The sequence below is a fragment of the Sphaerodactylus townsendi genome, linkage group LG03 (assembly GCF_021028975.2).
Source record: "Sphaerodactylus townsendi isolate TG3544 linkage group LG03, MPM_Stown_v2.3, whole genome shotgun sequence".
NCBI classification, from domain to species: Eukaryota; Metazoa; Chordata; class Lepidosauria; order Squamata; family Sphaerodactylidae; genus Sphaerodactylus; species Sphaerodactylus townsendi.
Window position 1 is genome coordinate 145401495 of NC_059427.1, and position 13494 is coordinate 145414988.

Genomic DNA, 13494 nt, shown 5'->3' on the forward strand with positions numbered 1-13494 from the left:
GAATTCAGATTAGCCCGGGCACTCCCACACACGCCAGATGGGTGACCTTGAGCTAGTCACAGCTCTATGGGGCTCTCTCAGCCCCATCCACCTTACAGGGTGTTTGTTGTGAGGGGGGAAGGACAAGGAGATTGTCAGCCCCTTTGAGTCTCCTCGCAGGAGAGAAAGGGGGGATATCAATCCAAACTCCTCCTCTTCTTCTTCTTCTCTGTATAGGATCCTGCACATCAGCTGCATTACTCACATCTGTTTGAGTGTTCACAGTTCCACCAAAAAGGAAAATGTGTTCCTCTTCAGAGCAGGCACATGCCTTTGGGTCGAGTTGAAGCGAGCAGATTAAGAAGGCAGCCCACCCACCCCCTTTTCAGGGGAGCCTGAAAGATCGCTCTTTTTCAAAGGCCTTTTGGTTGATCGTCTCATTGTCTCGCCTTTTTAGCCTTCTAACTGTCTCGCCTTCGTTGGTTTTTTCCAGACATTTCCTCAACAGGTGTTAATGGGATATTATTTTATAGCCTTCCAATTGTCTTGCCTTTGCTGACATTTTCCAGATGTTTCCTCAACAGGTGTTAAAAGAATATTATTTTATTGGAAGCGAGTTATTGAAATATAGTGATATAAACGAAACTGACATTATCTGCATGGTATATTTTTTAACATTTTTATTGCTGCTAAGACAATATGTGGGCCTCCCTGAGCTTTGTTGAAAAGGGAGGATGCAAAAAGTCTCTAGATCATAGGTGTGATCATGCTGGCAGGGGATGATGGGAACTGTAGTCCATAACATCTGGAGGGGCGCGAATTTGACACCTGTGGTCTAGATACTAGGGTAGGTGTTGGCAAAAACAGACCAGAAATCTCCCCTCCCCTTTGAACCTTACTGTAATTTTTTTTTGGGGGGGGGGGGTCTACTTAAAAACAAGGTGGCAATAAAGGGGAGCCAAAAAAATTAGATCCCCAAAAATGCCAAACATTTCCAGCATTTTTCAAGCTGTTGGGCCCATTGCCTTTAGAGAGCCAGTGTGGTGTAGTGGTTAAGAGCAGGTGCACTCTGATCTGGAGAACCGGGTTTGATTCCCTGCTCTGCCACTTGAGCTGTGGATGCTTATCTGGTGAACTAGATTAGCTTGTGCACCCCAGCACATGCTAGCTGGGTGACCTTGACCTAATCACAGTTCTTTGGAGCTCTCTCTCAGCCCCACCCACCTCACAGGATGTTTGTTGTGGGAGGGGGGAAGGAGATTGTATGCCCCTTTGAGTCTCCTTACAGGAGCGAAAAGGGGATATAAATCCAAATTCTTCTTCTTTTCAAAAAAGGAAAGAAAGCCCCTTTCCTGCACTTACCTGCAGCCTGCCTTGATCCAGCATTGAACTGCAAGCTCCAAAGTCCACTTGGACTTCAGAGGTAGCGCACACAGCCCAGGACTGGACCCAGCCAGGCCAAGTCCGCAGTTTAGAGCTGGACCCAGACTTTCCAAACAGTTTCTGGGGGTCCACTTCAGCAATCCTGGCTCAAACTGATGCGCTGTCCCTGCAACTGGCAAAATTCTCCCCAAAGATATCAATCTCCAAAAGGCCAAGGCTGAGTCTGTCCTAAAGTTTATGTAAGATGGGTAAGAAGGATATTAAATGCTCTCGCTCTCACTGATATGACTCTGGCACAACCAGCATCTTCAAGTGGAGTTCTGGCCTGACTCCTCAACATCCACCTATAACGCAAGTGATAATCTTGGGTGGAAAAGCACTGACGTCCTCCACGGAAGTCCGGATTGCTATTGTGCTCTGGACAGCTTCCGTTAATTTCAAAGAGGGCTCCTGCGCAGAGTGGACAGACCCCCACAAGCCAGATCTGTCCTTGTCTGTCTGTTTGTCTGTCAGTCTTCCATTCTGCTGTACATAACGGTCCCCAGAATCAATCATTTGGCAAGGTTATCTCATCTTCTCTAACATGTTCCAGCATGTTCCTTAGATCAGCCTCTGGAGCAGAAAGGGACTCTCAGGACACATACAAAGAACAGCTTCCTGTGACCACAGTTAAAGCTGCAGCGCCTAATTAGCAACTTGCATACCAACAGGAAGTCATCCCAGCAGTACCCTGGTCTGTATCAATCACTGGTCAAAATATCCCTCACTACTGAGTGGTGGAGGCTTACCTGGTGAACCAGATGTGTTTCCACACTCCTACATTCATGCTGGGTGACCTTGGGCTAGTATTAATTAATAAGTCTGTATCAAAAGACCAAAATACCAACAATAAAGGAAAAAAATGGATAACACATAACAAACAGAAAGGGGATTCCAAAATATACACTTGGAACTCAAAGTCTCTGTATAACTGATATCTCTGTATCTCTGTATAACTGATCGAGCCCTTCGGGGATGAGGCGGCCTATAAATTTAATAAATTAATAAAATAAAAATAAATATCCCTGCAGTGAAAATCTGAAGAGTAACAAAAGTAAGAAGGATTCCAATTGCTGGATGTTCAGCTGGATTCCACTTCAGGCGACAGGCTACACACAATGTTGACTCGGGTGAGTTCAACACTTTCAACCTTGGTCTTCTTTAGCCACAATAGTATTATCATCATCATCATCATCATCATCATCATCATCATCATCATCATCATCATCATCATCATCATCATCATCATCATCATCATCATTACGTTTGTATACCGCCCTCCCCCAAAGGGCTTAGGGCAGTGAACACAGAATACATTTAAATACCGAGAATGACAAGGCATACAGCCCAAAAGTGAGATTTCAACAGAGTAACAGGCCATAGGCATCTGAGCAAAATTTATTGTTGGTATTTTGGTCTTTTGATACAGACTTTTTAATGAATTCTATTAAAGGTTTAGTTTTAACGCTTTTTTTGAGCCAGACGGAGGTTTTATTTTTGTAATATTTATACTGTTTCTGGCTTATGAGGAGAGGAAGGGAAAGGAGCTTGAAAGCCACCTTGAGTCCCCTTTCAGGAGAGAAAGGTGGGGTATAAATCAAAACTCTTCTTCTACTAGATTAGATTATTGTAACGTGCTCTATGCTGGCCTGCCTCTGTCGATGGTCCAGAAACTGAAACTCATGCAACATGCGGCAGCCAGATTATTGACGGGAACATCATGCCACGACCGGATTATTCCGGTCTTATATCATCTACACTGGCTGCCCATCGAGTTCCGGGCCATCTTCAAAGTATTGGTTTTGACCTTTAAGGCCGTTAGCGGCATTGGGCCTACATATCTGAGGGACAGCATCTCTTCGCATTGTCCTACTAGGACCCTCCATTCTTCAGAGGAGCACCTACTGGAAATCCCTGGCCCAAAAAAGATCCGGCTGGCCTCTAATAGGGCCAGGGCTTTTACAGCCCTGGCCCCTACCTGGTGGAACAAGTTCCCTAAGGAGACCAGGGCCCTGCAGGACCTTCAAAGTTTCCGCAGGGCCTACAAAACGGACCTGTTCCGCCAGGCGTTTGGCCAGCCGGGATAGTCATCAGACCCTCATGTCATCAAGGCCTCCCATGGGCGGGGTTGGGGCTGGGAGGTTAAATATCGCCATACTGGTTTTAAATAGTAGTATTTAAGTTATTGTTTTATGTATTTTATGGTATTCTATCGATTTGTGATGTACACTGCCCTGAGCCTTTTGGGGAGGGCGGGATACATAGATAGGCAGGCAGGCAGATAGCAGGGATCTGGAAAAGTCAATCAGATAGCCAGTACTACACTGATTTGGCTGCGCCTTCAGGAATAACCCACCAGTGCCATACTGAGCAATACCTGAAAAGCTCTAGCAAGAGCTTTGCTTTATGCTTTTTACATCCACACACTTGGCTCCTTCCAGGCAGCTACAGCAAAGACTCTCCTTCAAACAGGCAAACATCTTCTGCTTATAACGTTCTGGCCTTGTTACAGGCACATATAGCAGTGAATGATGCCTGAGAAACAGAGAGTCTTGGCTTACTGTTCAGCCTTTCCTCTTCTTTCCCAACACAAAATCCCTTCCCTTCTTGATCCATTTAAAGTGCCTTTCTCGACACAGACTACAGGCAGGAGACAACATCATTTACAATATGAATCAACAATTCAAAAACCACACAACATTAAAACTAATTCACATAACCAGGCACCAGACACTTTATATATAAAAACGACTCATCTGCCCCAGCAGTGACACCAGATTGTCAACAATGTGGGTGCTTTGCTGATACAGTTTGGAGGCACGTGGTTTTTGCGTTTGTCTACAAATAGCAACCATCCCCCCCTGACCTCATCGATGGCAGAGTGACCTGCAGGAACTGCCAGCTTTCCAGCTCCCAGCCAGGGCTGGAAGCTTTTTATCTAACGCAAACACTGATACATCAGCTGCCCTGCAGTGAACTGGTCTGAAAAGGTGTGAAGCATTGAGGGCACATGAGGCTTGCAGCTGGGTGAGGTGTGCACACCTTTCTTTCTAGGTGCCCTGGCTACCTACACAGAAGATGACGGTCCCTAATTCCTTCACAAAGAATCTCACAGAATCTCCAGCCTCTTTGCTTTTGACATCGCTTTCAGGGGGAAAAAAATGGCTGGCGCCAGAATAAGAGCTGGTGACTAGGATTATGAGCTTTAATGGGTATAGTTTCTTTAACAAAGCCTACAAGTTGGGGCACACTATTTGGGAGTGTTAAACTAGTTTGGTTTTTATGACTCACTAGCGGGGGCCCGGCCACACGTTGCTGGGGCAACTGTCCTTCTCATCACAGTCCGCAGCCCACACAGATGTCCATGCAGGTCCAGTGATTCGCAGCATAGCCTTTTGGGGTGGTCAAATGGAATCCCTCTTTCCCTTTTCAATGCACATCGTTATATGGTGCTGTCTTGTTTTTTTAGTATAAGGTAACCCTTCCCATTCCACAACGGGACTATCCAGAGTGCGAATCCCGCTGTCCATGAGGCTGGTTGACACGCACAGTCCTGGCTTGGGTAAGGCAGAACTGGGGCAAGCAGGCTATCCCAGTCAGGCAGCAGAGGCAGGGGGGTGAGGCCCGGCTCCAGATTCGAGGCCAGCTCCTGGGCTTTGTAAAGGGCCATGTGCAAAGAAGCGGAGCCGGTGAGTGTTGGTCTCGGCCCCACCCCGCTGGATTGTCTTAGAAGAAAAGGCAAACTCCAGCTCACTCTTTAGTAAAAGAGAGCTGTGGCGGATATGGAGGTGAGGAAAGTGGGTAAGTAGGTGGCTGGATGTGAGGGGAGGGCAGAGTGAGGTGTGTGTGAGGATGAGCTTAGATGTGTATGAGAGTATGTGTGTTTGTGTGGTAGCAGTGGGTGAGTGCACAGAGGAGTGAAAGTTACCTGCATGTGTGTGGGGGGAACTCCCACCTGACGCCTCACACGCAGCCTAAAGGGAGTGTGGTATGTGAACCTTTCACTTCCACTCGTGATTACCTACCAGGTATTACCTGATTTACTGTTTTCACTGCTCATCTCTTGCTCCACATCTGTGCTAACATCACTAAGCCTCCCTCATCCCAAGCCCTCCAGGCACACAGACAGACAGGCTGCAACGGACATCTCTAAGGGTGACAGTTAAACAGAGTGAAGCCTAGCGGTTCATGGCTACTAGGTGAGTCGCCAGGAAAAATATGTTTTACCTGGCTCAGGTATGGACTTTCGGCGATTTGAAGGTCCGATTACCTGCCCGCAACAGGGAGGAATGTCAAGTGAAAATTTGGGGGCGATCCGTCCAGCAGCTTCTGAGGGAGACCATCAGGGACAAACACACGTTTAGATTTCTATATATATAGATTGTGGCGTACGGTTAGAATGCTGAACTGGGGACGCGGGTTCAAATCCCTTCGCTGCCACGAAATTCACTTTTGCTGCCACGAAAGTTACTCTCTGTCAGCGTGAGCTACCTCAGAGGGTTGTTGTGAGGGTTAAATGGAGGAAAGGGCAAAAACTATGTCTCTTGCCCTGAGCTCTTGAAGGGTGGTTGGGATGAAAATGTATTCGGGGTGGAAGCGTAGAAAAGAAAGAAAACAAACTTTTGGTCTTTTTAATTTCTATCCTTAATTCAAGACTTTCTCCTTTGCTTGATATTTCAGCCTCCACTCTGTAGAAACATACACTCGGGAGCTGGAATAATGGTTAAAAGTGTCAGAACAGGATCTGGGAAACCCAGACTCTAATCCGCACTCTGCCAATGAACTTTGCTTGGGTGACCTTGGGCCAGTCTGGGCTCGAATCTAACTGTCCTTGGCCAGTCATACACTCTCAACCTAACCTACCCTGTTTCCCTGAAAATAAGACAGGGTCTTATATTAATTTTTGCTCCAAAAGATGTGTGAGGGCTTATTTTCAGGGGATATCTTATTTTTTTCCCATGATTTTGCGCCCCCCACCTGACTAGATCAGTTGCGCCAGGGAATCTGTAACCAGGACTTATTTTTGGAGTAGGGCTTATATTTCAAGCATCCTCCAAAAATCCCAAAAAATCATGCTAGGGCTTATTTTTGGGGTAGGTCTTAAGAACATAAGAACATAAGAACAAGCCAGCTGGATCAGACCAGAGTCCATCTAGTCCAGCTCTCTGCTACTCGCAGTGGCCCACCAGGTGCCTTTGGGAGTTCACATGTAGGATGTGAAAGCAATGGCCTTCTGCGGCTGTCTTATTTTAGGGAAAACAGGGTACCTTATAGGACTGTTGTGAGGATACAACAGAGGAGAGGAGAACTATGTAAGCTGCCACAGGTCCCCACTGGGGAAAAAAGAGAGGGTGTAAATAAAAAAGGCAAAGGTAGTCCCCTGTGCAAACGCTGGATCATTACTGACTCATGGGATGACGTCACATCATGACATTTACTAGGCAGACTTTGATTATGGGGTGGTTGGCCATTGCCTTCCCAGTCACCTACACTTCAACCCCAGCAAGCTGGGGACTCATTTTACCGACGTCGGAAGGATGGGAGGCTGAATCAACCTTGAGCCGGTGTCAAGACTTTGTTAAGACCTGTTAACCTTTCACCTCTTCCCTGGTTCTTGCCATGAGGCTCTGGAGTGGGTAAAGAGCAGGTGGCAACGTGTGAACCCCTGGCTTCTTTGCTTTGGCTTCAGAATGACTTCCTCGTCCTTTGGGCTGGCCAGCAGCTGGCCTCAGCTCCGGTTTGGCCCTGGAGAATCTGCACTGCTTGCGAAGCTGTTGGTGATTTCATTCTGCTGGGATACTGAGGATGGGGGTCAGAGGGATATTAGGGAAAGAGATATTAATCAGGGAGTGCAGCAGTGGAACTCAGTTCCAGCAAAAGCTGGCTTGCACACTGTTTGTATATCCTGTCAATAACCGGTTTCTGAACCCAAGAGTCTGGTTATTGCTGAGGTTGACAGATCTTGACAGCCGGCTACATGAAACTGACTTCCGTTGGGATCTAGCCCAGGTCACTGCAGCTTATTACTCCAGTGACACATTACAACTGAAAGCTGGAACCTGTTCACAAGCCAGGGATAAACAGAGGAACGCTCTCTTTTCCTCTTCAACACAAGAAGGCTCATTTCCCTCTTTCACCAGAGAAGAGCACATTCGCACGACTCAGCAAAACCTGGTGTTCCCCTTTAGGTAAAGCGCATGTACTTAGCAACCTCCTTCCAGGAAAAGCACCAGGCGGCACACGTGGGCTGCCTCACCGTACAGTAGACACCCCCAAGCAAAAGGTGGATGCAAAAAGCAAACAAGATCAAAGAAAATACAAGGCTTCATTCTGACCACGCTGAGCAATTTGCAAGAGCATTTTAAGGAAATGCAACTTGTAGAGGGGAGGGGGGGAGGGGAGGAGGGAGGGAGGGGAGGAGGGAGGGAGGGGGGGGGGAGGGAGAGAGGAACGGCTCCCAGCAAAAAGCTGTAGGCCAGGGGTCTGGTAACCTGTGTGGCTCCAGAGTCACCTCATACGGCTCTTTCTAGCCTTATAATCATGTGCTCCATGTGGCCTGGAGGTTGGAGGGTAGTGTGGGCATGTCCCTCCAGCCCTCCAGAGCAGCTGGCTGGAAGGAAAGGTGGAGTGGAGGCCAACTGGAGTGTGGCTCTGTGCAGTGAGGAGTGCCGCACCACGTCCCTCCACTCCACCTCTCCCTTCCAGCACTGCTCTGGAGGGTTGGAGGGACATGCTGCCATCGCCTGCCTCCTCCGACCCCGGGACTCGGTCAGTTTGAGGGTAGCATGGGGCATGTCCTCTCCAGGAACAGCACACCACTTTTCACCCCTCATGCCCGACGGAGCAGGCAGCTGCCTGCTCCATCAGGCAGAGGGGGGTTTCCCTGCCCGGCGCTGCTGCCTCCCACAGCGCAAGAGGTGGCGGCACTGGGCAGGCTGCAGACGCCATCCCCCCTCTGCCCCTCGGAGCAGGCAGCTGCCTGCTCCGTCGGGCAGAGGGAGTTTCCCTGCCTGGTGCCTCCGCCTCCCAACGCTGGAAGAAAAGGTGAGTGGAGGGACCGAACCGGAGGCGGCTCTGTGCGGAGCCGCCTCTCTGGCTCGGTAGATCTTCGGGGCCATGGAAAACGGGTCCAAATGGCTCGTTGGGTGGTAAAGGTTGCTGACCCCTGTGCTAGGCCTTTGCTCCGCAGACAAATTCCTATGGTCCCGCCGTGATATAGTTTCAGAGGGCAGCCGTGTTGGTCGGAGGTTGAAGACCTAAATCTACGTTCAGGAGCACCTTAGAGGCCAATGAAGTTTTTGGGGAGGGAGCTTTCAAGATTCAAAGCTCTCTTTGTCAGATACCAGTCGAAACGGAGAGCTCCAAGTCCTGGCATCCCAGTCAGAAGGTATCCTGATTCCCTTCTTTGTAACAAGCCTCCTACCTTCTGACTGGGATGTAAGGACTGAGATCTCCATCTTGACATACTTGATGAAAAGAGCCTTGACTCTCGAAAACTCATATCCCCCAAACCTTGTTGGTCTCTAATGTGCTATTGGACTCAAATTTAGCTTTGGTGTCATCAGCATGTGTCAGCTCACCCCCACCCCCAGCTCTGGCACATCCATTAGCACTAAGCTGTGATTACTAAATCTATAAATTTGCAGCCCCACCCCTTAGCCTCTGACGACACCATTTAGCATCATCCTACCCCATCTTTGGGCACATCTAATAATTATATGTGTTACTGTAAAATACAAGCGCCTCTGAGCATATGACGAGTGCATTTCCCTCACCACTGGGCACATGCACACATCCTGTTCCTGCAGAATTAGAGTAGGACTTCACATTGACATTTGCATACCAGTTTTGACATAAGAACAATTAAAAGGGTAAAGGTGGAAGTGCCATTACTAACCCAACCCATTGGACCCTAACCCAAGGGGGGATGTCCCATCACAATCGCTTTTACTGAGTATGCAGGACTTTGTTTACAGGGTGGTTGGCTTTCACCGCCTTCCCCAGTCATCTAAGCACTTTAAACCTCAGCAAGTTGGGTACTCGCTTTGAAGCAACTCCTTTGGAAGGGGATGGAAGGCTGAGTCCAACCTTTGAGCTGGTACCTGAATCAGTGGACTTGTGTCAGGATCGAGACTCAGGCTGTGAGCAGTGCTAGCAACTAACCCGGGTCTGGCGCTTCACAGTGTGGTTCTTTCCTGATGCAGAACTGTATTTAAATGCAAATCTAAATACACCCCACCAGAAAAAAGAGAGAGAGAGAGAGAGAGAAAGAGCTAGATTCCAGTTCAACAGCATCTCAGAGACCAATAACGTTTTTGGGGTGTGAGTCAAAGGTCCTTTCATCAGATATTCTTTATCAGAAAGGGAACTTTGGTCTCTAAGGTGCTTCTAGACTTGAAATCTACCTGTTCTACTGCAGACCACCCTCAGAAGCGATCAAAAAAAAAAGAAAAAGAAAAGATGCAGCAAATGACCCCAAATACACCCAACAATTGGAACGTGCTAGGTTATTGCTGTTTGGCAGAAATTTCACTCCCACCCAAACAAAATACTTGCACTTTATTCTGAGTAAATTTTGCAACTACACGTGGGAGGCAAAGCAGAAAACATACCTACGCGGAAAGCCAGGGCCGCAGGCTAATCTTGAGTGGCACCAGATTACCAATGCGTTGCTAAACCCAAGATTTGCTGGGATTAGCTACTTACCCCTCCCCTCCTCCTAAGCATGCTCTCAAGTGCTGCCACCCCTCCACCCAATGGGATGTTGATTACACATCATGCGGTAACTGGTGTGCTGAGTTACACAACTGCACACCTCAGCTGAAGGGGAAGCTTACACAAGTAGCAGGAGCACAAGCCATAGTCTGCTGCAAGGAAGCCTGGCTGCGCCGGCTGTCATCGGTATTCTAGTCACATAATCACCCCCTCATCTGACACAGATCTGTTATCGTCCTGAGCCCCACCTCTGGGCAGGAGATACTAGGCAGGGTACCACACTGGGGAAAGGGATGCTCAAGCAAGACAAAAGCAGTCCAACAAAGAAACTGCAGTCACACACAAACTTTTGAGCTCAGTTCTAGCATTATTAACTGCAAGAGATCAGTCTCTAGAATTACAGACTGGATTTGCTATCCAGGAGTCTGCAACCTGTGGCTCTCCAGATGTTCAGGGACTACAATTTCCATCAGCCCCTGCCAGAATGGCCAATTGGCCATGCTGGCAGGGGCTGATGGGAATTGTAGTTCATGAACATCTGGAGAGCCACAGGTTGCAGACCCCTGTGCTATACGGAAGAGAAGATGACTGCTCACCATCAGGACTGGACCAAGCTTGATTTAGGGATATAGGGACTGCAGCTGCAAAGAGCATCTCCAGGTCAAGACCCTCCACCCCTCCTCCACTTAATATTATTTAATTCTATTATCATTGCCAAGTGGTCACATATGCCAAACCAACCCCAATTCCTTTCCCTGATGACATGATGATGTCAGAAGAGGATGACTGTACAGGAGAATAGCGAAGACCGGCTCTGATCAACAAATAACAACATGGAAGAAAAAGAGTTTGGATTTATACCCCCCCCCCCTTTCTCTCCTGTAAGGAGACTCAAAGGGGCTTACACATTCCTTTCCCTTCCCCCCTCACAACAAACACCCTGTGAGGTAGGTGGGGCTGAGAGAGCTCCGGGGAACTGTGAATAGCCCAAGGTCACCCAGCTGGCATGTGTTGGAGTGCACAAGCTAATCTAGTTCACCAGATAAGCCTCCACAGCTCAAGGGGCAGAGCAGGGAATCAAACCCGATTCCCCAGATTAGAGTGCACCTGCTGTTAACCACTACACCACGCTGGGGATCCCTGGCTCGAAAGAGGTCCAGATTGGCCTCGGTTAGAAAACTGTCTCCAAAGAGATCTAGCTGACCTTAGAAACACACTGTCCAGTGTGAGACCCAGGCCCTGCGGGATTTGATGCCATTCAACAGGGCCTGCAAAACAGAGTTGTTCTACCATCAACGGCCAACACCTGCTCCCTCTCCCCGTTAAAACCCCACCAAGTTTTAAGGCACCATCTGTTTACAGCTTTGTGCTGACATTTTTAAATGAACCGTGCTCGTTGTGTTTTACATGATGGAAGCCGCCCTAAGTCTGTAAGGGGAAGGGCAGCATGTAAGTATAATATAATAAAATAAACAAATAGAAGTCAGCACAGCAACATTTCACGACCCTGAGTAATTCTCTTCTTAATTGCCGGCATACCACATCCAGTCCCTTCCTCTTTCCAGAAGCAAATAGTTTATTTCTCCCTGCCATCACGTGTAAAACAGTTTTCATTCCTACCTCTGCAAGTAATAACTATGTGAGAGGTGTCCATTGGAAACACAGCGTGCGAGCTTTCAGGTCACACAAAATTCCTCCCCAGGCTGGCTGATTAAGAAGTGGGCGAGGGAGGAAGAGGCAGGAAGGCACCGTATGCCCTGACACCCAGTCACCGTGATTCAATCTCTTGCATCCTGAGTTTAAATGCTCAGTTACTCTCTTTACATCCTGTGGCAACTTGATCTTTTTTTTTAACAGCCAAGCAACTTTGTCCGTCCCTTTCTGTTGTTACTGTGGTGTTGCTGTAGCACCTGAATGAGCGGATGCTGTTTTCATTTCTGACTTTATTGAAGACAATTCACCATTCACCATAAGCAAAGAAACTACAAAAACTCAAATAATGTCACCTACCACCAAACCCTACCATCTCTTTTTTGCTGTCTTGTACAGAATGCCTGTACCTTCACATTTTGGTCCCTTTCAGCGGTGCCTATACTTTCCCTTCCCCCCAAAGCATCCCCCCTTCCTCAATACCTCTACGCCAGGGGTGTCCAATTGGCCATGCTGGCAGGGACTGTTGGGAACCGTAGTCCATGAACATCTGGGGCGCCACAGTAGGACACCCCTGCTGCTCTATGCCATCCAAGCTCTCCCCTGGTTAAGATGAGGTCGGCCACTCAGAGAAACTTCTTGTTCTACTTAAGCTGGGGTTTTTTGTTGTTGGAAAAAGCAACATCTGGACCTCTGCCATCTCCAGCCCACATCTTATATATACCCCAGCTGGGGCTAAAAGGAAGAAACTCACCGAAGCCCCTAAGATGATGAAGATGTGGGTATCTGACTGGCTAAAGTCATTTCCCTGGCACAGTTCTTGCCGTAGCATCCCACAGACGTCTTCGAGAGTCAGCTCCTCCTGTACCAATTGACGACTCATCATGGCAGCTCTGTTACCTGAGGAGAAAAGGGGTTGGTCAGGTGAGGCTACGTGGGCAGAAACCTGTCTCCTCCCACCCTTTTGTCCTCCCCTCCCCAGCCTGTAGCAAGTGATGCCCAGGCTAGCAACTCTTTCAACTCCTTCCATGGCACAAACCACGGCAGTCGGTGCATTGGATTGATCCCCTGGATACAAGTTTCAGCTTGCAACACACAAGTTTGGCTCAGCTCAGGCCACACAGTTCCGAGTCCAGACAGTGAACCATCTTCTGTCTGCAGAATGCACTACGCAAGTATTGACAAAATATCTTCTAGAGATCTTTGGAGCTGGGGCTGCCAGCTTCACTGACTCGGCTACTCTACTGCTAGATGGGTCCAAAACTATGGAAAAAAGCAGGTTGAAGGTGAGTAAAGTCTTGATGAGGGAAAGGAGAACCCGGAAAAGAAGCCTTTTTATGCGTGTATGTGGTCAATTGAAAATCTCTGGTCAGACTGGAAGATTCCAGAGGATAGGGGCATGTGTGGGGGTGGGATCTATACACTGCATGTAGCTCACAGAATTCTGTCTCAGGGTCAGCAGAGGAAGAGGGGAAATTAAATTTTGTGCTTTCACATTGCCTGCCCACCCAAAACTGCTGCTTTTACTTTCTGCTGTACCCCAACCCCAATAGCTCAGATAAAATAAACTGTGTTTATGTACGTATATGTGTGTGTGGTCATGGGGGGTTGATTACAGCAGTGAATCATCATAGGAGAGGAATTTTTTTTTTTAAAAAAAACCCCATGCTGCCCTCCCTTCCCCTTCCCCTCCCCTTGTCTCCTTCTGATCCTTTTCTTTGGACCTGG

General features: G+C 48.2%; 1 protein-coding gene across 1 annotated transcript in view; it reads right to left on the reverse strand.

The window, feature by feature from the left end:
• Positions 1-12667, reverse strand: part of G6PD (glucose-6-phosphate dehydrogenase) — a 43960-nt gene extending 31293 nt beyond the window's left edge. The window contains exon 1 of the mRNA XM_048488096.1: positions 12521-12667. Coding sequence (XP_048344053.1) covers positions 12521-12652 — 132 coding nt within the window. The 5' untranslated portion in view covers positions 12653-12667. The remainder of the gene's footprint in view (positions 1-12520) is intronic.
• Between the last annotated feature and the right edge of the window lie 827 nt (positions 12668-13494).